General features: G+C 40.0%; 1 protein-coding gene across 1 annotated transcript in view; it reads left to right on the top strand.

The window, feature by feature from the left end:
* KAT6A (K(lysine) acetyltransferase 6A) overlaps positions 1 to 24419 on the top strand; it is a 36042-nt gene extending 11623 nt beyond the window's left edge. The window contains exons 3-18 of the mRNA XM_010178648.1: positions 566 to 674; positions 1242 to 1357; positions 1613 to 1694; positions 2471 to 2606; positions 4287 to 4600; positions 5783 to 5901; positions 7572 to 7687; positions 8688 to 8829; positions 9278 to 9439; positions 10364 to 10457; positions 11705 to 11936; positions 13071 to 13281; positions 14337 to 14541; positions 14623 to 15023; positions 15817 to 16132; positions 21151 to 24419. Coding sequence (XP_010176950.1) covers positions 566 to 674; positions 1242 to 1357; positions 1613 to 1694; positions 2471 to 2606; positions 4287 to 4600; positions 5783 to 5901; positions 7572 to 7687; positions 8688 to 8829; positions 9278 to 9439; positions 10364 to 10457; positions 11705 to 11936; positions 13071 to 13281; positions 14337 to 14541; positions 14623 to 15023; positions 15817 to 16132; positions 21151 to 23738 — 5343 coding nt within the window. The 3' untranslated portion in view covers positions 23739 to 24419. The remainder of the gene's footprint in view (positions 1 to 565; positions 675 to 1241; positions 1358 to 1612; positions 1695 to 2470; positions 2607 to 4286; positions 4601 to 5782; positions 5902 to 7571; positions 7688 to 8687; positions 8830 to 9277; positions 9440 to 10363; positions 10458 to 11704; positions 11937 to 13070; positions 13282 to 14336; positions 14542 to 14622; positions 15024 to 15816; positions 16133 to 21150) is intronic.
* Positions 24420 to 24620: the final 201 nt, after the last annotated feature.

A 24620-nucleotide genomic window follows, 5' to 3' on the forward strand; every position in this document is an offset into this window, starting at 1 on the left:
CTAATATCAGAATTTGATAAAGGGAAATGTTTCCTTTTTACAGCCAAGGCAATCAAAGCAAAGACAAGTAGAGAATATTGTCATCATTGTTGATAAGGCTGAAATGTCAGTGCTGCGTATCATAGGTTTAAATGCAGCTTATTTCTTTATAATAGATATAAACTGTCAATTTTTTTTAATTCATTTGATTCTTTGATTAATAAGTATGTGGGACTGCAGTGTTTAGTGCCACAAGATTTCCCTCATTCATTTTTTGACAAGTTAAGGCACCAACTCTCTCTAATTTTGCATTCAGTTATGTATTAATTTATAGCCCTCTAGCTTTCCCCTAGCCCTGGAATTCCAATCTCTTTTGTACCTTGGATTATGCCTTTTGTCTTTGGAGTTCTAACTTCTATCCAGGTTACAGTAAATGCAGTATTGTGTGGTGAGAACCAGCTAAAATCTGAGACACAGTGTATATTACATACAGCTTACATGTGATGTAGATGCCTGCATGATTTTGTGTGTTATAATTTGCTCCCTTGATATACTCAGTGCTTTTGTTGTCTGGTTTTTTTCACAGCCGGTTGCTGAACCAATTCCAATCTGCAGCTTTTGCCTTGGTACAAAAGAGCAAAATCGGGAGAAGAAACCTGAAGAGCTCATCTCTTGTGCTGACTGTGGCAACAGTGGTAGGTGCTGCTCGTAATAACCCGTCTACTTGAGACAGAAGAGCTTGGTGTAGTGACTGCTACTGACGCATACGCATGAGGCGTTTGCATTTAATAACAACATTGCTACTTGAGACAGAGAAGTCTAGTATAGTGACTACTCCTGACCCGTGCATATAGGGAGTATACATCTATGGTGTATAATACAGTTAGTTCAGCTGACTCTCATGCTCCCAGAGGGTAGACAGTTAAGTTAACCTAGTGCAAATAGTTCATTTGGCTCCTGGAAGTTTCTTTTAAAATGTGGTAATGATGACCAGTTTCATCATGTTTCTCAATTCAGTTATGAAAGATTTATCATATTGTTCTTTTGTATGTGGGTCTGACACTTGCTGTCTAGGGTATAATTTTTTGTGTTATAGGTAGATAAGAATAGAAGCACCTAAAACCAAGAGTGTCTGGATAACCAAAATTCTGCACGGGAATAAGTACTCGATAAAGTAATTTATCTGAGAGCTATCTGTGAGCATTAACAACAGTGGAATGGTTTTATGGGTGTAATTTTCTCTTTTTTTTTTTTTTCTGTAGGTCATCCGTCCTGTTTGAAGTTCTCTCCAGAGTTGACAGTTCGAGTGAAAGCCTTGCGATGGCAGTGCATTGAGTGCAAAACATGCAGTTCCTGTCGAGATCAGGGCAAAAATGCTGTGAGTACAATGAATATAAACTGAAGAGGGTATCAGTCTTGTGGATGTTCTGTTAAACTACAAGATAAAATCATTATAGAATCAAATATTTGAAGCTTTTGTTTGAATCTGGTAGTTTTTCTGAGACCTATGAAATACCATGATATGTCTGTAGTTGAAAGCTACGTACATGTTCTCTGAGATGGTAGCAAATTAATGAAGGGCTTGATGATGATGCACATCTAAAGAGTTATTGCCTTTATCTGTCTTCAACAGGATAACATGTTATTTTGTGACTCATGTGACCGTGGCTTTCACATGGAGTGCTGTGACCCCCCGCTTACCAGGATGCCAAAAGGTGAGGGCTTTGTGATGAAAAGGGTAATTTAAGATGGTGTTGGAAGAGATCAGTGGTTGGAAAGAGCTTCCACGTATTTGGTCCTCTTTTTTTTAGCAACGTTTAACTTGTTCTTTACAGCATTGCTTTTCAGTATTAGAAACTAGAGAAGACATCTGGATTTTCCACTGTCCCCTGCTTCCTGTACGTTTCTCTCTGTGAAGGGTTTTGAAAAATGTCTTTGAGGTTTGAGGGAGTAGAAGTGATCCTTCCAGCGTAAAACGATCAGCTATCATTTGAATGCATAGCTTTGCGCAGAAGAAAGTGATGGGCTTCTAAGTTTTTGAAGTCGTATCCATTTCAACAGTAGAGAATCCTGGAGTAGAACTAAACGTCTCTTTTCCATCAGAAAGCAGGTTATCTATGGAAGATTCTTCCTTTGTATTTAGATGAAAATTTTCACGTGGAAGATGGTTGGAAGTAGTGTATTCATAAGCAGAATATGGGATAATGAAATATTTTACTTTTTTATGGTTTCCTGATAACGCACTGTGAATTAAAGAGACTTCCTGTCTGGCTGTGCGAAGTGTTTCTGGGGGTGCGTGTGTGTGAAATTAACTGGGCTTGAGTTTAGATTGCTGGAACATACATATAATTTTCCTTACATGTATGTGTGATGATTGGGGCCTTTGGTACTGTTCCTACCCTTTCTGTCAGAAGGCCTGGGACTTGTAATTCTCCTTTTTGTCCTATGTAGATGTCCCTTGCATTCAGTGATGGTGACATGTGTCTTATAGGTATGTGGATATGTCAAATATGCCGGCCACGGAAGAAAGGAAGAAAGCTCTTGCACAAGAAGGCAGCACAGATAAAACGACGCTATGCTAACCCAATAGGACGTCCCAAAAACAGGTTAAAGAATCAAAATACAACGTAAGTCTCTCTATAAGGAAGAGTAAGGTGTGAGATTCTATAGAGGAGTGGGGATTTCTGAACTGCCTGGTCTGCTCTGAAAAGATTTCTTGTACAATGAAGAGCTTTTCATTATTCTTTAATACAGAATTTCTGAAGAGGGCTGTGAAAGACTAGAAGTAATCTCAGTGCTGCTTTTTTGCCTAGATTTTTGACTCTTTGTAATAACTTACTATTTGGTTTTGACCTATCCCTTATAGTCATAGATGAATTTTGCTGTTCGTGTCAAGTCTGTTTTGCTGGATGGCTGCTGCTTCCAGCATAATTGTTTTGCTTTGCATTTCTCAAGAACCCTTTCTGATGTTTAGAGAAATTAAGTAACCTACAGTAAAGCACGTGAGATCGTTGTTTGGCATATATTTATTCTGACATTATTGCCGGAAAATATTTGGCCCTATTCTGCTTCAGTTTAACATGTGTTTGCATTTGTGGAGCAGTCTGTTGTGCTGGGACAGATTGTGTGGCCTTGTCATGCTGATTCTGAGGCAGCCAGTCATCAGGGAATTGGATTTGGGTGGGCAGGAATTATTTGGATAACTGTTCAGCCAGAGCAATTTTCTTGAATTGAAGTTGTTGTTCAGTGCTTGTTGTGATGCAGCACTATTGACAGTGCAGAGGACAAAGCAATGCAGGAGCACGTCACAGGAACTTCTGTTTGAGCATCAGATCAGCTTTAATAATAATAATAATAATAATAATAATTTTTTTAAAAAGTCTAATTACCTCTTGATTCTAACCAATAGCACCAAAGGATGTTCTAGAGAAAAAACTTCACAGAGTTTAATGCGTATAAAAACATAGAATGTCTCTCTTAAAAGCCCTATCTTTTTTTTTTTTCAGTTTGTGTGATACCTTTGCTTAGAGGAACTCCCCATATAATTGAGAGAGGCAAAAAGAAAGCTAGCTATCTTCTATTGCTCTTTTGTCTCTCTTAATTTTTATCTTTCTATTTATTCACACTTTTTTTGCCTTTGTTCCATCCCTTCACTTGCAAAATATGTCAACAGAATTATGCACAGATGCTTAGTTTTACTTTTTAGGGAGGAGCAGCCTATTTCTATACTCTGTAACTGCAGTGATTGTGGCTAAAGCCAGTCAGCTTTCTGGCCACCAAGAAGTGTTTAATACTCAGTTATTTCAATAGAGTTTTAAAATTTCCAGCCTGAAAGGTGGCAGCTGGTTGGAGGTCAACACTGTTTTCTGTTAGATGATCATCAGTGGTATAGGCTCTTAGCTAACATGTATGTCCTGTGTGCATTAACTTTCTGTGTAGTTCTTACAATGATTTCCTATCAGTACAAAAACTTTGACAAATGACCGTTGTATATGTTTAATGACTGTACAATGTATTCTTTCTGGCTACTGATTTTAAAATAGGACGTTATTTTAATTTGGGGAAAATCTATTTATGCTCAAATTAATTGCAAGTGATGTTCAGTGTGGAGAAAAATAGCACAGTACTTCTACAGAGATGTTTAGAATCCTGGTTTCTGTAGGGTACAGACTGTTGATTACTCCCTTCCTATTAGATTTTTCAGTTCACGTTTAGCTTCTGTGTGATCAATAAATAAGATTTGCAGCAGCAAAACAAGCCACCTTACGAAACCTTCTGACCGTATCTTCTCCCTTCTCATACTTCAGATCAAAAGTCGCTTTCAGCAAAGTTCGAACTGGCCCTGGTCGGGGTCGGAAGCGTAAGATCACTCTATCCAGCCAGTCAGCATCATCAGAAGGAGGATACCTGGAGCAGGCAGATGTCTTGGACTTCTGCAGAGATGGCAGCACCACCTTGAAGTTTAACAAGAAAACCAAAGGGCTTATAGATGGCCTTACAAAATTCTTCACTCCTTCCCCTGATGGACGAAAAGCTCGAGGGGAAGTGGTAGACTATTCTCAGCAGTATAGGATCAGGAAAAAGGGTACCAGGAAATCTAGCACTTCAGAATGGCCCACAGGTAAAAATTTTTCACCCTGCCAATGTAAGTGTCATGTACACCAAGAATATGTTCAAAGACTAGGATGTTGAAGTGACTAGAATCGTTAGAGGCTGGAAAATTTGAGCTGAAGGTTAATACTCAAATACAGTTATCTTTGGTGCATTCAGGTAGAATGCTAGTTGGAATAAGGAAGCGATCCTAAAGACCTTTGCCTCTTTTCATATGATGGCAAGGTGTTATGAGGGATTGAATGACTACTGTGAGATAAAATGGCCTTTGGTAATGAGGGGCTTGCAGATAGCCATAGGAAATGGGCTAAATAATGTCACATTTGAAAGAAGTAACATAGGGAGTGATCAATGAAAATAAGAACAGCAAGGTAAAAGTATGAAATGAGATACAGATAATTAAAACCCATCTGACAGACCCATGAGTTTCTGATCTATGGTACAGGCTTGCATGCAGATGTTTCTTAATTTCCTCAGCCATAGAGAAGCCTGCATCATGCAGTTTGGCACCTTCTTGCTGGGAGAGCATCCCTTCATTTGAATGCAGTTCTGCGTAAGACATTAATCTAAGACTGGACCTCGATTTTATCTCTGTATTCAGGTCTTCATAGTCTTGTCGAATAGTTTCATAGCTTGAATTGTTCCTAAGTAAGCAGTAGGAAATACTCCACAGTAATGCACAAGGTTTACACCTTTAAAATAGTTATGTGTATTAGCCTGGCTGGTGCTGGAAGAACAATAATGTGCCTTCATGCTTTAGGGGTGAGGTGAAGTGTCTTGAGGGTTTTGTTTGCTTGTTTTTGTGGAAAGGGTGTTTCTTGGGTGTTAAACGTAAGTGTCTTGGTTTTGGTTGCACTAGATAGGCATTTAAATAGTTGCTATCTTTGTGAGAAATGGGCATACTGGTAAGCCATTTATCCCAAACTGTCTCATTGTTACAAGTGCCTTTGTGATACTATGAGTATCTAAGTGATGAGATTTGGGCCTGGTTAAATATATGCCAGTACTTCTTACTTGGTCATAAATCTAGAACTGGTTCTTCCTTTGTGGTCCCAAATCTGAATAGAAAAATCCCATTAAAAAGAATCTTGGCACGGCATCTGAATACAGCCAGAAGATGTTTGTCACTGCACTAAAACGCAAGTACTCCTTTGCAAATGTAGATGAAGACAATTTTCTCTCTCATTTACAGACAATCAGGATGGCTGGGATGGAAAACAGGAAAATGAGGAGCGCTTTTTTGGGAGCCAGGATGTCTTAACTGAGAAAGACATGGAGTTGTTTAGAGATATTCAGGAACAAGCACTGCAGGTAAAGTTAAATTTTCGGTGTCTGACTGTAAGTACCAAATCTGTAAAAGAAATTTATTAAATTTTTACAATCCAAAACAATCACCCCAACCCAACAACAAAAAACCTAAGAAATACAGACTCCAAATGAGTCAGTCTGTCATAGAAGCTAATGTGCTTGTTTTCTGCTGCTTGAGAGTGATGGGGAACTGATCACAAAAGAGCTGAAGCATAATATAAAGGTGAGCATTTAAAAAAAAGTCTCAGTGTGTACATCATTGAGCAAATCAGTGTGTCTTGTGACTATAATTATGCTTTAGAAAATAACTGAAGATCTGAAATGAAATCTATGGAAATATGTCAAGATTAGAGAAAATACTAATCTCCAAACATCTGCTTAGGAAAAGGAGCAAAATTTTATGAGTGGTTTTGGTTGTTTTTTTTCCACCCTGTGTGGGGAAAATACTTGTCGTAGACTAAATACTTTAAATTTAAGGTGGCCAGTTTGTTGGTTTTGGTGAGAAAAGGGTTGACCAGAGTTGCGATGCGGCTGATACAGGGACCTGGTGCAGGTACACTGAGCTAACTGCCTCACCAAAGAAAATGGAAATACAGTGTGATGTATCAAAGGCTTTTGAGTGAGCTGAGGAAAAGATAACTGCATATTAAATGTTGAAGAGTAAAGTCATTCAGAGCTATCTGCAGCTAGTACAGAGGCAGAAGCAGTAGTCTGCTGTTGAAGGCTTTCTCCTAACGGCTGTGATGTGTGGACAGTTGTGGAAGCTGGGTCTCTACATTTGTGTTGGGCATTGATTTGGAGGAAGCGCAGGACCCCTCGAAGGTGCATGTTACTCTGTTTTCCTTTAGACTTGTCAGATGCCTTTGATAATTGTGTTTGTTATTGGCCTATTGTACTGGGCGATAATGGCAATTCCTTTGAAACTACAGTGCAGGAAGTGCATAACTATAGGTTATCATAGCTATTAAGAGCTGCCTTCATAAACTGCTTTTTTGGTGATTTGTTCTGCCAAGGAATGAGATTGTGTGTAGCACACAACCTTGTATCAGTTACCAAAAATGCAGAGGTTGTGCTTTCCTTTCCTCATAGAATCCTCACAGATAGCAAAAGATTTAGCACTCAAGGTTGTGCTTATTTAATAGTGTTGTCTTAATTATTTTATTAAATACTAGGGAGTTTGTTCTGTTAAATCTGTCTGAATATTGTTTTGGTCGATACATACAAGTAGTACATATCAGTATCTTCCCAGCTCCAAGACTATGTGTTGTGTTAGACACTTGAATATTCTAGGTCTTAACTTCAAGAGCAGTTTATGTATTTCTCTTATTGGATATTGAAATAACAAAAAAGGAAATGGCAACGAGACTGAAAAAAGGTTGTATTAAATTTTGCTGTCTACTGATTAGTATTTAAAACTATGACATGGAACAGTGTGAAGCACAGTGAAGGTATGTGGTATGGCGATGCTTACTGAATCTTCCTTTTGTGAATTACATGCTTTCTTGAAGTGTGTCTGGCACTGGTTTTTTAGCATCAGAAGGCAACATCTGCATCTTCTTAATTCTCTGTGACTTTGAGTAGGATGGATTGTGTAGATGAAAGTGTTTTAATTTATTTCAGCTTAGAAGTCTTTTGCTTGAAATTAATGAAAACTTTTCTTTCCCCTTGCACAGAAAGTAGGGGTGACTGGGCCTCCTGATCCACAGGTTCGATGCCCTTCTGTCATTGAATTTGGCAAGTATGAAATCCAGACCTGGTACTCTTCCCCATATCCACAGGAATACTCGAGGTAAGACTGAATGTTCTTCTCCTTTGTTCTTCCTCAGTGTTTATGGGAAAGCTGTACTCCAGCAGGTGTGGAAATCTTAAGAATATTCTATCTGAATGTAGAACAGAAGCAAAGTACACATAATCCAGATACTTGTTATGGTAGTCAATAGATGTCTTAAGGTCTTGATAAGCTCTTTGCAACAACCTGCACATGCTGTGAGCATTCGGACTGCCACAGGAATACGTGATTAGATGGATTCCCAAAGAACTGACATATTCCATGCTCTTGAGGAGAGAGCAGCCTCAGCTAAGTGACTTGGTACTGGGCTGTTACTGTGCATGTGATTAGAGTATCTGACTGTTAGAGTACGCTGGTTCTTTACATGTAGTATCATAGAATGGTTTGGATTGGAACAGACCTTTAAAGACCTTCTAGTCCAACGCCCCTGCTGTGGGCAGGAACATCTTTCACTAGATCAGGTTGCCCATAACCCTGTCCAGCCTGGCCTTGATCACTTGCAGTGATAGGGCATTCGCAGTTTCTCTGGGCAGCCTGTTCCAGTGTCTGACCACTCTTACTGTAAAAAAAGTCTTCCTTCTAAATCTACCCTCTTTCAGTTTAAAACCATTGCCCCATGTCCCATCATTTCAGGCCCTGGTGAAAAGTCTCTCTCTCAGCCTTTCTTATAATCCATCCTAGTGCTTCACTAGTGCATAACTGGGGGTTTTTTTGCTGGTTTTTTCCTAGGATTTTAATAGATGCATGTATTTCTTCTGTCGTGACATAATAATGTAAAAGTAATTATGCAGGACACTTAAGTACATTTGTTACTTATTCTGTGACAAATGCATATTAAGTGCCATGACTTTAAGTAAGATGTTTTTGGCCTGATTAGCACATTCACAATATCAGTATATACTGAGTTTGTTTTCATCAAGTTCTCTATCTGCAGGAGTGAGGAATTTTATACAGAAATCTGTATCTTCAGTCTCTGATCTCTCTTTATTCTTGCTTACAGGCTACCCAAGTTGTACCTTTGTGAGTTCTGTCTAAAGTATATGAAAAGCAGAACTATTCTCCAACAGCATATGAAAAAATGTGGCTGGTTTCATCCTCCAGCCAATGAAATTTACAGAAAAAACAATATTTCAGTCTTTGAGGTAAGTTAGAAAAGCAAGCCACTCACTTCTACCTATAAAACAGGGTCTTCAGCACCCAATCATGTGGTAAGTTTTTTATAGCCCTAAAGATCTTCATTCTTGAACTGTTTGGTTGTCATGAGTGAACAACTACAAGCAAGCAGTGGGAGCTGACCTCCTGTATAAATCATTCATCCATAAAACATATGAGAAGTCTTGCTCTGTAGAAATGCTTTTTCATTTTAGGAAAATAAATTTTGAGATCTCTCTTAAGCTAATGAATTTAACTGACTTGGCCATGGCCTGTATGCTGTGGAAGTTTAAGTCCTTTGAGACGCCACCTGTGACAAATAAATAAGTCTTCCTCCAAATATACAGGGATTCCTTCAAATATACAGGCATACCCAGGTGAAGTATGTCTTTGCATGGCAGCAAATGGAGTGACAAAACTTTTCCTCATTTCTACAAGGTTGATGGAAATGTCAGCACTATCTACTGCCAGAATTTGTGCTTGTTAGCCAAACTCTTCCTGGACCACAAGACACTCTATTATGATGTGGAGCCATTTCTTTTCTACGTGCTGACACAGAATGATGTCAAGGGCTGTCACCTTGTTGGCTACTTTTCCAAGGCAAGTATTTGCATACTTCAGGCTTGGAGCTGTGTTTGCTATGGTGAGAGATGCTGCTTCAGTGACTTTAAATTGTTGTAATTTAGGCCCTCATATAATACATCATGTAATGTAGGTATAGACATCTGTTGCAAACAGATTTGATTCGTGTTAAGTTTGGTGACCACCAGCTAATAAAACCAAGTTTCCTCATAAATGTTCAATAGTGTATATTCTGTAAGCCACTTGTACTGCAGCTGGTAGCTAAAAAAGCTCCAACACTTCATATGACTTCCAGCTCTTGGTGGTGATGGGTAGTACTGTTTGAGAGAGAAACTTCTTTGTTATCAAGTAGTTCTATCTTATTTTTGCTTCTGTAATTACATTGTTTTCTGAACAAGTTTGGCAGTTTTGCACCTCATTTCGAACTTTTTTTTTTAATGGAACAAAGCCAAGATTTCAGATTTTCTTAAGACTTTTATCTGTAATGGTTTTATGTATTTTTAAATAGCTTTAATTGAAGCTTTTCCTTTCAGTCTTCAGCAGATTTGAGATTGGATTTTCGTATGTTACAGCTATGATGCTTAAAGTTTCACCAGAATGCTTTTTCAGTGAATTTGGCTGCCTTCAGATTTGCGTTTGAAACTGTGCTATTCAGCCCGTGTTCTTTACTGTATTGTGTCTAAGCAGAAGGTGGTAGTTATGTCAAGTTTTCATTCTTTTTGTTTTTCTGGACTGAAATGATGGTAATAGAGTTTTAATATTATTCTCTTTTAAAGTCTTTTCTTGGCTTGTGTACGTTGTTGTCCCTAAGAAACTTTGACTGTGGCTTTCTGTCTCAGTTTTTACTGTAGAAGGGACTTGTACAGAACAACTACTACTATTTCTCTCAGGTCTCTTTTTTTTTTTTTAATTTGCTGTTTGTTTGGTTTTTTCCCCCAACAGGAGAAACACTGCCAACAGAAGTACAATGTTTCCTGTATAATGATTCTTCCACAGTACCAGCGTAAGGGCTATGGCAGGTTCCTAATTGACTTCAGTAAGGAACTTTTTCTTCACTTTTTTAGTCTTTGTCTTTTCATATCTTAAAGAAAGGCTCAACTGTGGAAGAGGGTATTTTTCAAATTAAGGAACATCTTGGGACAAAGGATTCTAAAGCTCTCAAAATTATCTGAACTTCACAGTTTACTCTTTTGTTGGGTGGCTTCAATTCTAAAGGCAAACTGATCATTTTTCCTGTAATTCTCACGTTTCCTGTGTAAGCAACTTACTGTTACGCATCTGTATAATGTTTTTAGCAGATGCTTACCTTGCACATACCATTCTTTCTACAGAAAGCCAACCCTAAAACTGCAGAGTCTTCAGCACCTTGATTAAGTGAATTAGTGTCTTAAGCAAAAGGTAGTCATAGTCATGTTTTAATTTAGCTCTGAGACCAACAAAACCAGACGTACTTAGGCTCTGAATACTCAAATACTTCTCAGATTCGTACATGAATCTCAGCAAGTTCACAGGGAAACTTGCCCCTGGAACGATATCTCTTTTATTATGCTGAGTACAATCTAATATATCTCACCCTGTGGACATGCTAATTTTGGAGTTAATGCACAGAGGAAAAAAACCCTACTGGCATCATTATAATAGAGTGATTTTGCTAGTAAATATCCTTGTGTAGATAAGTTATTCTCCAGAACTCAGTGATATCTGTTGAGAAGTTGACAAATGGGGGCTATATTAGAGCAGCAGTGAGAAGACACACTTGTCAGCTGGGGAGGATATAACTTCTTGGTCTTTATTGAACCTCTGCAGAATATTAGAGTCTTAAATTAAGTCTCTGCAGATAGAGCTTGGTACTCTCTGGTATGGCCTTGAAGTTTGGCAGCAGAGAATTTTCAAGAAAATAGTTTGCTGTACTAGTTTTAAATGGCTAAAATATGTTTTCCCCCTCTGTCATCTTCAAAATTGTTATTGCAAGTGGAAGATACTCAGCAGACTCTGTACTTCAGGCTTAGCATAGTTTCTAGGTAGGCAACTGCTGCCATCTCGTGGCATTGCCCATAGCCAATGTCTGATGGTGATGTAGTTTAGAATCTCATATTGTATCACTGAAAAACAGGAGTTACCAGAAAAAACCCAAAACAGCCAGACCACTCAGTGTATCCTTCAAAATGATAATCTATTTTTTGTAGACAGCATACAGCTACTTTCTGGAAAAATGCCTTTGTAGAGTTGGAGTGGAAACAGAAGCTATATATGCTAATTTTTTTTTCTTATTAATATCTTCAGGCTATTTGCTTTCAAAGCGTGAGGGTCAAGCAGGATCACCAGAGAAGCCCCTGTCAGACCTGGGGCGCCTCTCATATATGGCTTATTGGAAAAGTGTAATATTGGAGTGCCTTTATCATCAACATGACAAACAATTGAGCATCAAGAAATTGAGTAAGCTGACTGGAATCTGCCCTCAAGATATCACTTCCACTCTACATCATCTACGAATGCTTGACTTCCGTAGTGATCAGTGAGTACAGGAGCCCTGTGGTATTTCCAAAGAGCTTCATACGTATTTGAATCAAATTTAATGGTGTTTGGAGAAGTCATATCTAATAAGCTTTATTTTATTTAAGACTCAAGTGTCTAAATACCGGCCCATGTGTGATGCAAGAATGTGCAGTGCCAAAGCTGGATCAGATTTCCAGCTGTGTCGTTCTGCAGCTGTGGAACTTCTGAGAAATTTGCAGCTGTGAGAGAAAGCAAGCTGGTCTCTTGGCCATGTTCTCTTCAGGTGTCCCAGTATAGTCAGTCCAACATAATCACAAAATAAAGCAAAGAACAGCAGCTTCCCCTCTCTAGAGGAAAATCTGTTCCTTTGTGCAGTCACTGAGCAGACGGTTTTCCCCTTTTCTCTGTTCCTCAAAGATGCCATTAACTGTGTGGATTAACATGGGATGCTTGGAGAGTGGGACAGATCACTGGGAGAAATAAGAGAGAGAATAGAAGTAGTCTGCCTGCCCAGCTGAGTGTTCAAGTCAAGGGAAATACTGGGAATTTTTCTTGATTCAGACCATAGCATTTTGGCGAGTGGGATTGTATTCCATTGTGTTTTGTGTTCAACTCGGAACTTATTTGGAAAACTTGAAGTTATTTGAGAACAGCTTTATGTCCTCATTTCACAGTATACTTTAATCAGTGATGTTCTTCCCAGTCTCCTGAATAAAATCCTTTCCGGTACTGGGACTAACTTTTTAAAGCAGTCCTTTTATTTACCATTCAGTATCTTTCACTTTAAGTTGCCTGTTCCCCGAATGGCATACCCCTTGTCTGTTTAACGCATAATAAAAGTGGTACTCTGCAGCTGGATGCTACCCATGGGAGGATAACGGCTTCACCATTAACAAGAAGTGGAAAGAATTTAACAATGCTTTCTCCTTCTCTGGAGACATTCAAAACCCACCTGGAGGTGCTACTGTGTGATCTTCTCTAGGTGATCCTGCTCTAGCATGGGGGTTTTTATGAGCTTTCTGTCCTCTCTGAAGTTATTAATGGCAGGACTAATTGAGAGTACACAAATTTTTCTGTAGTATCTTAATCTGCTTTGCACAACAATGTGTATAGTATGTAGCCTGTTGTTGATTGGAGTATTATTACTATTTAGATTTGTGATCATTCGTCGGGAGAAGCTTATCCAGGAACATATGGCAAAGCTTAGAACTAATGTCCGACCAATAGATGTGGATGCAGAATGTCTGCGTTGGACACCTGTTATAGTTTCCAACTCAGTTGTCTCTGAAGATGAAGAAGAGGAGACAGAGGATGGAGAAACTGAAGAGCAACAGCAGCAGAAAGAAAAAGATTCAGAGACCAGTGTAAGAGCGAATCTGTTACTTCTGTGTGGCAGCTAGTTTACACTCGGTGCTTTTGCAGGCAATGCTAACAAGACTTTACATGGCAAGGTTGGGCATTTGGCATAATTGCAAAAAGCAGTGCAGTTGTGATAAGTTAATGTATCTGGATAGTTTCAGATTAAAAACTACAGATAGGGGAAACACTGAGGCAAAGTCTAGAGAAGGGTTGAAGACTTTCTCTGAAAAGAGTAAAAAGTCTCTTTCTACCATTAATGATTTTTGCAGTATGCGGAGGGGTGTTGTTAAAAAACGGACAAACCCAAACAAAAAAAAACAAAACCAAACAAGCCCCACAACAAACAAAGCAAAAAAAAAAAATGCCTCCCACTCTCAGGTAACCTGGTCTCTCATCAAATTATTGAACCGAATTTCAGAGACTCAGTATTTCTGTAAGTGATAAACAGCGTAAATGGAAATGAATCATCAAAAACTTGTTCTAACATTTATCACCAAGTGTTTTTGCTCTGTAGTTTTGCAAAACTACTACTACAGTTAGTGCCCACAGAGCAGTGAAGGTTTCTGAAATCTAGACTGCTGTCCTGGCAGGATTGCATTCTCACATCAGGTGATCAGCACTGACTAGAATACTAAGGGGTAAATTATGTGCTGTTATTATATTTACAGTAAACTAATTGTGCATTTTAATGGAAAATAGCTTCAAGTTTGTCTCACTTTTTTCTAGAAAATTACACAAATACTGTGTTTGAATGTAGCAAGATGGTGTTTGCATTTCAGCAGGCCACTGGATGGCTACTGCTGACTGAAGTAATTCGTTGGGAAGTTAATTGAGGTACATTATCACCTGGGAGGAAAGGAGTAGCAGTTAGCACTATTAGAATCTTGTAATGGTCAATTATTTTGCTATTATCCGATTCTTAAAACTCATTCTTAAACTTTTCTGACTTCTTGCTCAAAAGCTTCTGTAGAATTGAGTTCAGGATGGATATGCATGCAGAAATAGGAAGATGCATGCTTAAATAGGAAGTGTGAAATTTATTTGTTTTTATTTAAAGCAGATGGTAAAATCTGTGTCATGGGAGAAGAAAGAGCAAGAGCCTTACTCTCCTACAGAGAGTGAAAAAAAGCCGGACATTGTTGCTCCAGCCAATTCTGCACGGCCAAACAAGCACATTTTTCCCCTGGATAGTCTTCCTGCAAACAGTCAGCCATCACGAAGAGGTCGATGGAACCGCAAGGGCAAAAGACTTCGGGAGCCCTTTTGTGAGGAGACGTTATTGCCCATTGAAGACAAAACAGCAGTTCCAAGCGGGCGATGCAGTGAATGTGAGGAGAAATCAGCAGCCTCACGAGGCCGGTGCAGTGATTGTGAGGAGAAATCAGCAGCCTTGCAAGGAAGATGTGGTGAATGTGAGGAGAAGTCTCCAGCCCCAAGAGGCCGGTATGCTGAAGATGAGGAAAAATCTGCGGTTTCCCAGGGACAGTATGGCAAAGGTGAAAAATCTGCAATTCCCCGTCGGCGGTACAGTGAAGGTATGGAAAGGTGGAGAGGGCAACTGAAAAAGAACACAGAGCCACTGAAGTGCAGATTCCCGGAGGACTGCGACAGATTACCCCGCCGCTACAGTGATAGTGATAGGGCACTTCTGAGGTGTTTTAGTGAGAGTAGCGAAGAGGATGATGAGCCTGTGAGTCCTCGGTCAAGCTCTCCACCTGTTCTCACCAAGCCAACGTTAAAACGAAAGGTGTGTGCCTTATTTCTTGTCTCTGACTATATCATGCAGTCTGTTTTGTCAGTACACTGGTGCTTTCTGAAGGATTGTGCCATTCGCAAGATATGTACTAAGCATGCAGGTAGCATCTACTCAGTGTTTCAGAACTCTGTCTGGAGGGTACTTTCTGCTGCCTTTTTGTAGTGGTGGTTTTTGTTGAATAATAGGTAGGGTTGTTTTTTAATTTTAGCTTCTGCCTTGTGCCTTTGCTTTTTCTACCTTGGTTATTAAAGGTTTACTCATTAATGCAAAATAGAAACAGATATGGTCCTACCTTTAAAAGAAGCCTGCAAAACAAATGCTATCTAAACAGCTAAAATCACTGCATAACTTCTTTGGAATGATGTACCTCAGAGATGTGAATCCTATCAACGTGACCAAGAAAATCCTCTCTTCGTGGGATGCTGCACGAAAAAGCTCTCTTCTATATAAACTTTGTAGCTTACTCTAAACTATTCACATCTATGGTGTAGAGTCTCTGAACTTTCAGCTGTTATGGATGGGCTGTTAATTTCAGCTGTTTGAATGGTTTATACTATTACACGAATATCAATCTAGCAATCTTCATGGAAGTCGGTCCTCTTGCATTGTATTTGACGTATGTCTAACTTAAGGCAGGTGCTAATCAGGATTTCTAGTGAAGTCTGGATTCCAGAAGTGAGCCCTCTGGTCCTACTTAGACTGTTGAACTCTGCTCTTCATTTTTTATGTTTATCAGTGTTTTATTTCTACTGCATGTGGTAAAAGTGTCTTCTTCCACTTTCAGAAACCAATTCTTCATCGGAAGAGGCGAGTCCGCAAGCGTAAGCACCACAACAGCAGTGTTGTCACTGAAACAATCTCGGAGACCACAGAAGTGCTGGATGAACCATTTGAGGACTCAGACTCTGAACGACCAATGCCCCGATTAGAGCCTACATTCGAGATTGAGGAGGAGGAAGAGGAGGAAGAGGACGAAGAGGAGGAGAATGAACTTTTGCCCAGTGGATACTTTCGGCACTTAGCCCCACCAGACACACTCAGGCATAGACCCTCTTCTAAGAGGAAGTCCAAAGATGACGAGGAGTCTGATGACACTAATGGTATGTTTGGTGGTATGCTGTTGAAAATTTGATATAGATAGCCTGTCAGTGAGTGTCAGATGATACTAGGTCATGATGGAACAAGCTGCTTACCTTGTCTTGTAACTGCTAGCCTAAATTCACGGTTAGGCATAAATTACCAGCCTCAAACATTCCCAAGTCTTATGAAACTGTGGTGCATGCTTTGAACTATCTTATTAGCAATGACCCGATCACAGGGTATGCTTTTGATTCAGTTTTTCTAGTGGAATTGGCATCTGTGATTATGGAAAAACTTATGCAGCGGGATCACTTACAGAAATAAAATAGAAATCAATTGAAGAGCCCTCAGTTTTCCGTAACAAAGGGAAATAATAAATTGTCTCTTTTGAGATCCTGTTCTTCATCACATTGCATGTCCTGCCTCTTGGCTTCTCATATCTCCTTCAGTTCTCTGAACCTTCAGTTCATAAAATAAAATTATTTGGTTAGAACTGGTTACTTAGAGTGCGCTGACAATTCAAAAGAAACATCTGTCATTCAGATGCTCTATTAGTAATCTTCTTTATGGCTGTTGTATGTTCCGTTCTCTTGATGGTCTACGTAGTGCAAGGCAGTCAGCCAAAAATGAAGGACTGTGTGGAAGAGAAGTATGGTGCTGTTATCCCACAGTAAAAAATTGTTACTGAAACAAACTCACTAATTTATGGCTAGCCTGTGGATAGCAGAGGAGAATTTTTCTTTAAAAGTACTTAAGTACTGAAAAATTCACTCTTGATTATAGCCATGTATACTGCCCATTTAGTATCAGTCACCCTTAAATCCTTATAGCAGGATTTACGTATAACTATGTAAATTTAGTGCAAACACATGTTGATGCAGCATTAAGTTTGCTTAGTGGGAATATATGGACAGTCAGCTTATACCATTGTTGGTTTTTTTTTTTATTCCATTGTGATCAGATTACTCATGAAGTACATTTTTATGGTACTCCAGCACCATTAATAAGACTACAGAGCTGGGAGGAGACCTGTTCGATAAGTGGTTTGTAGTCTTTTTCATTTGTGCTCATCTGAATGTTCTCTGGTGGAGATGCAGATCCCTTTAGAGATTCCAAACACGTATATTTCTTTATAAAATACATCAGTGATTTTTAACCACCTTTTCCAGACTAGAAATAGTCCATAGAGCACCCAAGGATCAAAAATAGAATTTGGAAAGTCACTGTTTTAACTCACACCTGTTATATACTACAATGATCAATTTCTTGCTTACCTACTTTACAGATACTTTACTTTCTTCCTCTCCACTTGTAAGTTAGTGCTTTTTGTTCTTTTGTGTCACTGAAAAGCTGGAGAGGGACTTTTTACAAAGGCATGTAGTGAAAGGACAGAGGGTGATGGCTTTAACCTGAAAGGGGGTTGATTTAGATGAGACATTGGGCAGCAGTTCCTGGCTGTGAGGTGGTGAGGCCCTGGCCCAGGTTGCCCAGAGGAGCTGTGGGTGCCCCCTCACTGGCAGTGCCCAAGGCCAGGTTGGACGGGGCCTGGAGCAGCCTGGGCTGGTGGAACTGTCCCTGCCCATGGAGGTTGGAACAAGATGAGTTTTAAGGTCCTTTCCACCCAAACCAGTCTGTGATTCTGTTGCATATAATTTATTTATTTATTTATTCTTTTTTTGGTGAACCTCTGCAAATTTGTCAGAACCTCTGAAGTAGTAAAGTAGTGAGCACACTACTTTGGGATACTGCTGCTCCTGACATCAAACTGTACCTGTTGGCTGCTTATGTATTTAATACAGGTGCCTTTGCATATACACAGTATATGTAACGTACTGTAACTGGTCTAGAGAAAATACAATGTACTTTGAGTTAGCCCTTAGGAATCATCAGTTGTCATAAACAGCTGGCCTTTTCTGAGTCAAAAAAGTTAAGCTGGGTAGAGGGTGACAACACTGCCTTATGACAATTCAGAAATACAATATTGCACTCATTAATGGTTCAGATTTAGATTATTTTAATCATAACTATGAGTTAGAAATGTTTTGTTTTTAAATTTCTGACTAAGGATGGTTTGGGTTAGATTTTTCCCCGAAACTTAATGTCTACCTGAGGCAACACATTGAAGACGTTTTATAATTTGCTGAAATGTAACATTTCAGTCTCTTAAATTTGATGTCTGATTAGAATTTGAATAGGCTCTGATTGCTGTCAGGGTCACAGTGAGAATGGATCGTGTGGTGTGGTGTTTTGAGGTCAGTATTTAATAAGGATTGGGCATTCTGGAAGAACGGTGTAGAAAACAAATAAAGCTCGTGGGTCTCTATTCTGCCATTCTGTGCAAGTTGATTAGTGTTGTGTGGGGGAGGATGGATCTCTGTCATAGTCTGGGCTGTATGATTTCGCTTTTTCTGGTTCTACCTGTAAGTTTTACCGTGAACGTGAATACTGTAAGCATCTTCTGTTTGAGCTCACTAGCACACTGATGTCTTAAGTGCAACTTAATGAGCACGTACATATGTTTCTCAGTATCCTAAAAGATGATACACATGAAATCTTGACTGGGTGTCAAATCCATATTCATTTGCGAAGACAAAAAGATGCTCCATCTTCTTTATTCTCTCCCTTAACATGTTTGAACGCTTTGATAAGATCTGCCCCCCTGGCCTGAGCCTGCTTTGCTCTGGTCCCAACTTTCTCAGCCTTTCCTCATCAGAGCGATGCTCCTGCCCTTTGCTGTGCTTTATCCAGTGGCTCCAGTCTTGTACTGGAGTCCAGACTGGACACTTCAGTATCACTGTTGTAAGAGGAGCCTGCCGTTGAGGTCGCATAAGATCATTTACTCTTATTTTTTTTTTTCCTAAAAATATTAAATTCATGGCAGTACAGATAAAAGCAAAGGGTCTTTACCTAAGAGGTGGTAAATATAATCCTCTGTAGTAGATAGGAATTGTGAAAAGGGGAAGAGAAATAGTGTGGGGGTGTGGATTTTGTTTTGTTTTAGAGAGGTGGATTTTTTAAGGGCTTATGTGTTAATGCTTTAACAAATACCAGGAAAGTAGTGCTTCTTTCTTGTCCAATGATTTGCTGACTGTGGCAGATCCTTTCCGTCCTTTATTCACATTTCAGTATTTGTTTTATGGATAGCTTCAAGGAGTCCTAGAATTTTGAATTTGGTATTTGTTTTAAATTAATTTTTTAATACCCAGATATTTTTCAGAATGCTTCTCACGGAAGCACACTATTTAGTTTTACCTTCATTGCATAGCTCTGGACTTAAAACGGCTCTTCTTGGGAAATTCATAGTGTTCTTAAGAAAGGGCTGGAATGTGAATAAATGTACTCTGAATATTGGGGGGAAATTGATCTTATACCCATGTAGTGTGATGACCAACCTAATTATAGGCCCATCAGTGTGACATTAATCCTGATTTAAATAGTAGGATGTCTGGCTTATTACTCAGTAGAAAGTGAGGGTTATTTGCTCAATGCAAATGAACACTGGTATGTGAAAAATGTATTTGTCAGACAATGATATAAAACGATATAAAACCATTTACTTAAGCAGAAATGTTACAGAATCAAGCTATACACACTAAATAAATCAAGCCGCAGACAAGGAGAAATTAAGCAGCTTTGTTATTAGTGGGGTGCCAGGCAGCTGGACCAGGTGATCATTGTAGGTCCTTTCCAGCAGAACTATAACATTTTAAGAGAGATTTGTCTGGGTCTGTGTCTGTCTGTACTGCTGTTTTATGGATAGGTTAAAAATAATGTAGCAGCTGACAGAAAAAGAGGGGATTTGGTAAATGAAGAGAAGGGCCAGAGTCTGAGAGAGAATATTTAAAGGTCATGACCAGTAGTTACATGATTTTTCAGCTCAAAGCCAAGGAGATTCAGGTGATCCTTAAATACATGAACAGGGGAATCTCAAGTGGAGTAGAGGCATTTTGTCATCTCTTTATTTAGTTTTGGTCAAACTACTACAACCATCTTTACTCAGTTATTCACGCTTGATAAGTGTATTGATAAGCTGGAGTAGTTCAATGAACAGTCGTGGGCTGATAAAGACACTAGAACAAATGTTCTTTAACGATGGATTCAAAGAAAGTAAAGGTAAAAAGGTGACTTGATAAATTTACAGATTACTTAGGTGAGAACTGTTATTTGGTAAGAGAGATTTTTCTGCCTAGCAGATGAAAGGAAAACTAATACAAAAGCAGATTAAGTAAATTCATTGTCTGAAGACAGAAATTCAGGTGGTGAAGTGTGATTATCAACTAGTGTCAATGATGAACTGTTGTAGTTTGCCAACTGTTGTGGAAAATGTCACTGACTATCCTAATTTACAAGTTCAAAGCAAAATTAATTCAGGGAACGTCTTACAGTATGCAGTAAGTCCTCAATAAATGATCACATTCCTTTTGGCTGTGTAAGCTCAGAACGTATTCTAATGTTTAGAAGGTCACTGAAATGCAAAACCTGCTTCATAAAATAAGAGTCAAATGAGAGAAAAATTCAGCTTCCTTTTAATGATTTCTCAGATTAAAAAAAAAAAAGCTAAATTCAGTCATCTGTTTATTTCTATTGCAATTTAAAAGCATAACCCATGAAAAAAGTGGAAATACTTCCTTTCTTCAGCAGATGCACAAGATACAGATCTAAATGGAAACATGCTTTTATTGCAACTTCATGTGTTCCCCTACATTGGAACATTTTCATTTGTGAACATACTGTATAAGTAAAATTTCTAAAGAGTAGTGAGTCTTTCCAGGACTCGATTGTATAGCCTAGTGTTTAATTTGAATTGTGTGTCAAAGGCTCGGAGCTTTGACCATGCAAAATCTTGGAAGGATTGATGTTCTTTGAAAATGTAATGTGCAGTGTGGTTGCTAATAAGCAGACCTTGATCCTTCTTGTTACCCTTCACAATAAATCTCTAAGCTAGTATTGATAAACGTGATGGGGTTTGGGAAAGCTTCCCTGAATGCTCGGGTCAAACAAAAATGTTTGAACAGTATCTTTCAATTTGTGTTTTCAGGTAACCCAACTTTGAATCCATTATCTATGCTGAGAAAATGTGAAGCAAAGGATTCTTCACTTGAGCCAGATACTTCTACACCCACAAAGAAGAAGAAGGGATGGCCAAAAGGGAAAAGCCGAAAACCAGTCCACTGGAAGAAAAGACCTGGTCGAAAACCAGGTTTTAAACTGAACCGGGAAAAGGTGCCACCATCAGTTCAGGATGAAGATGATGATGCAGTAGCAGCGAATTCAAAACCGGGGCGTAAGCCCAAAATTTCAGACACAGAAGAAAGCATTGAGCAGAAAGAAGAGCTGCCCCTTACTGAGGAAAGGAAAGAGGAAGATGCGAATATGGAAGCAGAAGAGGTAGGAGAGGGAGAAGAGGAAGATACAGGCAGCAGTGAAGTAAGAGCAGTGTCTCCTGTGGACAGCAACAGCAGTCCAGTGCCAGAAGTAAAAGAGCCTGAGATAGAAGAGGAGGTAGAGGAGAAGCCACGGGTTTTAGAAGAGCAAAGGCAATCAGAAGAAGAACAGCAAGAACTAGATGAACCTGAGCATGACCATGAGGAAGAAGAGGAAGTTGCAGTAGTGACAAATCAAAATGAAGATCATGATGCTGATGACGAAGACGATGGTCATCTGGAGTCTGTGAAGAAAAAAGAATTGGAGGAACAGCCTGTTAGAGAAGGGGTAAAGGAGGAGCCTCAGGTGCAGGAATGTTTTTTAGAAACAAGCATACCAAGCAGTAGAGAAGATGCAAAAGAAAAGGATGAAGCAGAGGCAGATTCTGAGGAAGAGCAGGCTTCCAATGAGACATCGATGGGCTCAGAGCATGTCCCAGGGTCTGAAGATGATCACGAGGAAGAGCAAAGTAATAAAGAAGGGTTAATTGAATTAAAGGAAGAGGAAGAGATTCCTCATAGTGAACTGGATCTTGAAACTGTTCAAGCAGTCCAGTCCTTGACACAAGAGGAAAGCAATGAGCATGATGTAGCTTACCAGGACTGTGAAGAAACACTTGCAGCTTGCCAGACTTTGCAGAGTTACACCCAGACTGAGGAGGATCCTCCGATATCAATGGTTGAAGATTGCCAGGCCTCAGAACACAACAGTCCAATATCCTCTGTTCAGTCCCACCCCAGCCAGTCTGTGCGTTCTGTCAGCAGCCCAAATGTGCCTGCTCTGGAGAGCAGTTACACCCAGATAAGTCCTGAACAAGGATCCCTGTCCGCACCCTCTATGCAGAACATGGAGACCAGCCCCATGATGGATGTGCCTTCAGTATCGGACCACTCTCAGCAGGTGGTGGATAGTGGCTTCAGTGACCTTGGCAGCATTGAGAGCACTACAGAGAATTACGAAAACCCCAGCAGCTATGACTCCACTATGGGAGGCAGCATTTGTGGAAATAACTCTTCCCAGAGCAGCTGTTCATACGGAGGACTGTCCTCCTCCAGCAGCCTCACTCAGAACAGTTGTGTTGTCACTCAGCAAATGGCAAACATTGGCAGCAGTTGCAGCATGATGCAGCAAAACACTGTCCAGCCTGCAGCAAACTGCAACATCAAGTCACCTCAGAGCTGTGTAGTGGAAAGGCCTCCAAGTAACCAGCAACCGACAACACAGCCACAACAGCAACAGCCTCAGGCACAGCAGCCGCAGCCCCCACCTCCACCCCAGCAGCAACCTCCACTGTCTCAGTGTAGCATGAACAACAGCTTCACCCCAGCACCCATGATCATGGAAATACCGGAATCAGGAAGCACTGGTAACATAAGTATCTATGAGAGGATTCCAGGGGATTTTGGTGCTGGAAGCTATTCACAACCATCAGCCACATTCAGTTTAGCCAAGTTGCAGCAGCTGACAAACACCATTATGGACCCTCATGCCATGCCTTATAGCCATTCTCCTGCTGTGACTTCCTATGCAACCAGCGTTTCTCTGTCCAACACAGGACTGGCTCAGCTAGCTCCCTCTCATCCGTTGGCAGGCACACCACAAGCACAAGCCACTATGACACCCCCACCAAACCTGGCGTCCACCACCATGAACCTCACGTCACCTCTGCTCCAGTGTAACATGTCTGCGACCAATATCGGTATTCCACACACGCAGAGGTTGCAGGGGCAGATGCCGGTCAAGGGGCACATTTCCATCCGCTCTAAATCAGCACCACTGCCCTCTGCGACTGCCCACCAGCAGCAGCTCTACGGCCGCAGCCCACCCGCAGTTGCCATGCAGGCTGGCCCCCGTACATTAGCTGTTCAGCGGGGTATGAACATGGGAGTCAACCTAATGCCGACCACCCCTTACAACGTTAATTCCATGAATATGAACACCCTGAACGCCATGAACAGCTACAGAATGACACAGCCTATGATGAACAGCAGTTACCATAGCAACCCTGCCTACATGAACCAGACAGCACAGTATCCTATGCAGATGCAGATGGGAATGATGGGGAGCCAGGCCTATACCCAGCAGCCTATGCAGCCAAATCCTCATGGAAACATGATGTACACTGGCCCCTCCCATCACAGCTACATGAACGCTGCTGGGGTGCCCAAGCAGTCTCTCAATGGACCATACATGAGAAGATGAGCAAGATGAACTTGCATCCTAAAAACTGAAATATATATATAAATAAAGGAACCTTTTATACTGACGAACCAGAGAAAATGGACCTTTTTCCAGTTAAAATATTGCTGTAGATTTAGAGGGATTTTCTTTGGTTTATTTTATTTTTTAGGAAGCCTGGTCTTTATTTTTGGGAATTTTTTTGTTTTGCGTTTTTCTTCTCTTCACAATCCTGAAACATTTTGCAGCTAAAGTCATTTACAGATGTTTTTAGAGGGGAAAAAACATGCACAAAAATCTTTTCATAATTTAAAAAGAGCCTTACTTTGCTGACAATGTGGACAGAATATGTGTAACAGTGAAATCACCTTTCTAAATTTTTTTTTATGTATGTCCTCCTCCCTTCCCTGTGCCCCTCTGTATGCAGTTTCTAGTGCTGCAGTCATGTAAAGTGTTTGACATCTGAAAGAATAACAACCCTTCCCTCTAAACCCCACCTCACATTTCCTACTTCTAGCAGGAGGCACTTATTGGAAGGGGACACAGAGGATAATGAACCTCTTTATTTCTGCAAGTCAGGAAAAAATTTTCATCTTTAATTTTCCCTGACTCCCTTGCCCTCAGTAAATTTGGAGTTGTGTAAACAATAAACTATTCACATTGGTGTTTTTGTAGACGAGTTAATTGAAATTGTATGTCTCATGCTGAAAATATAATGTAACTTTAAAATGATCCCATTCACCGCCCAGACATGCATGTGCACACGTGTGCGTGCATGCTCACATGTTCTGTCACTCCGAACTACTGGAAGTATCTCAAGAGAGAACTTGCATCACTGGAAGCATCACGAGGAGGATAGGGTGGTTCGTGGTCTGTTAGGACAAGAAAATCATTGCAGGCTCTTCT

This window comes from Mesitornis unicolor, unplaced genomic scaffold (genome assembly GCF_000695765.1).
Source record: "Mesitornis unicolor isolate BGI_N332 unplaced genomic scaffold, ASM69576v1 scaffold16932, whole genome shotgun sequence".
In the NCBI taxonomy this organism is placed as follows: domain Eukaryota; kingdom Metazoa; phylum Chordata; class Aves; order Mesitornithiformes; family Mesitornithidae; genus Mesitornis; species Mesitornis unicolor.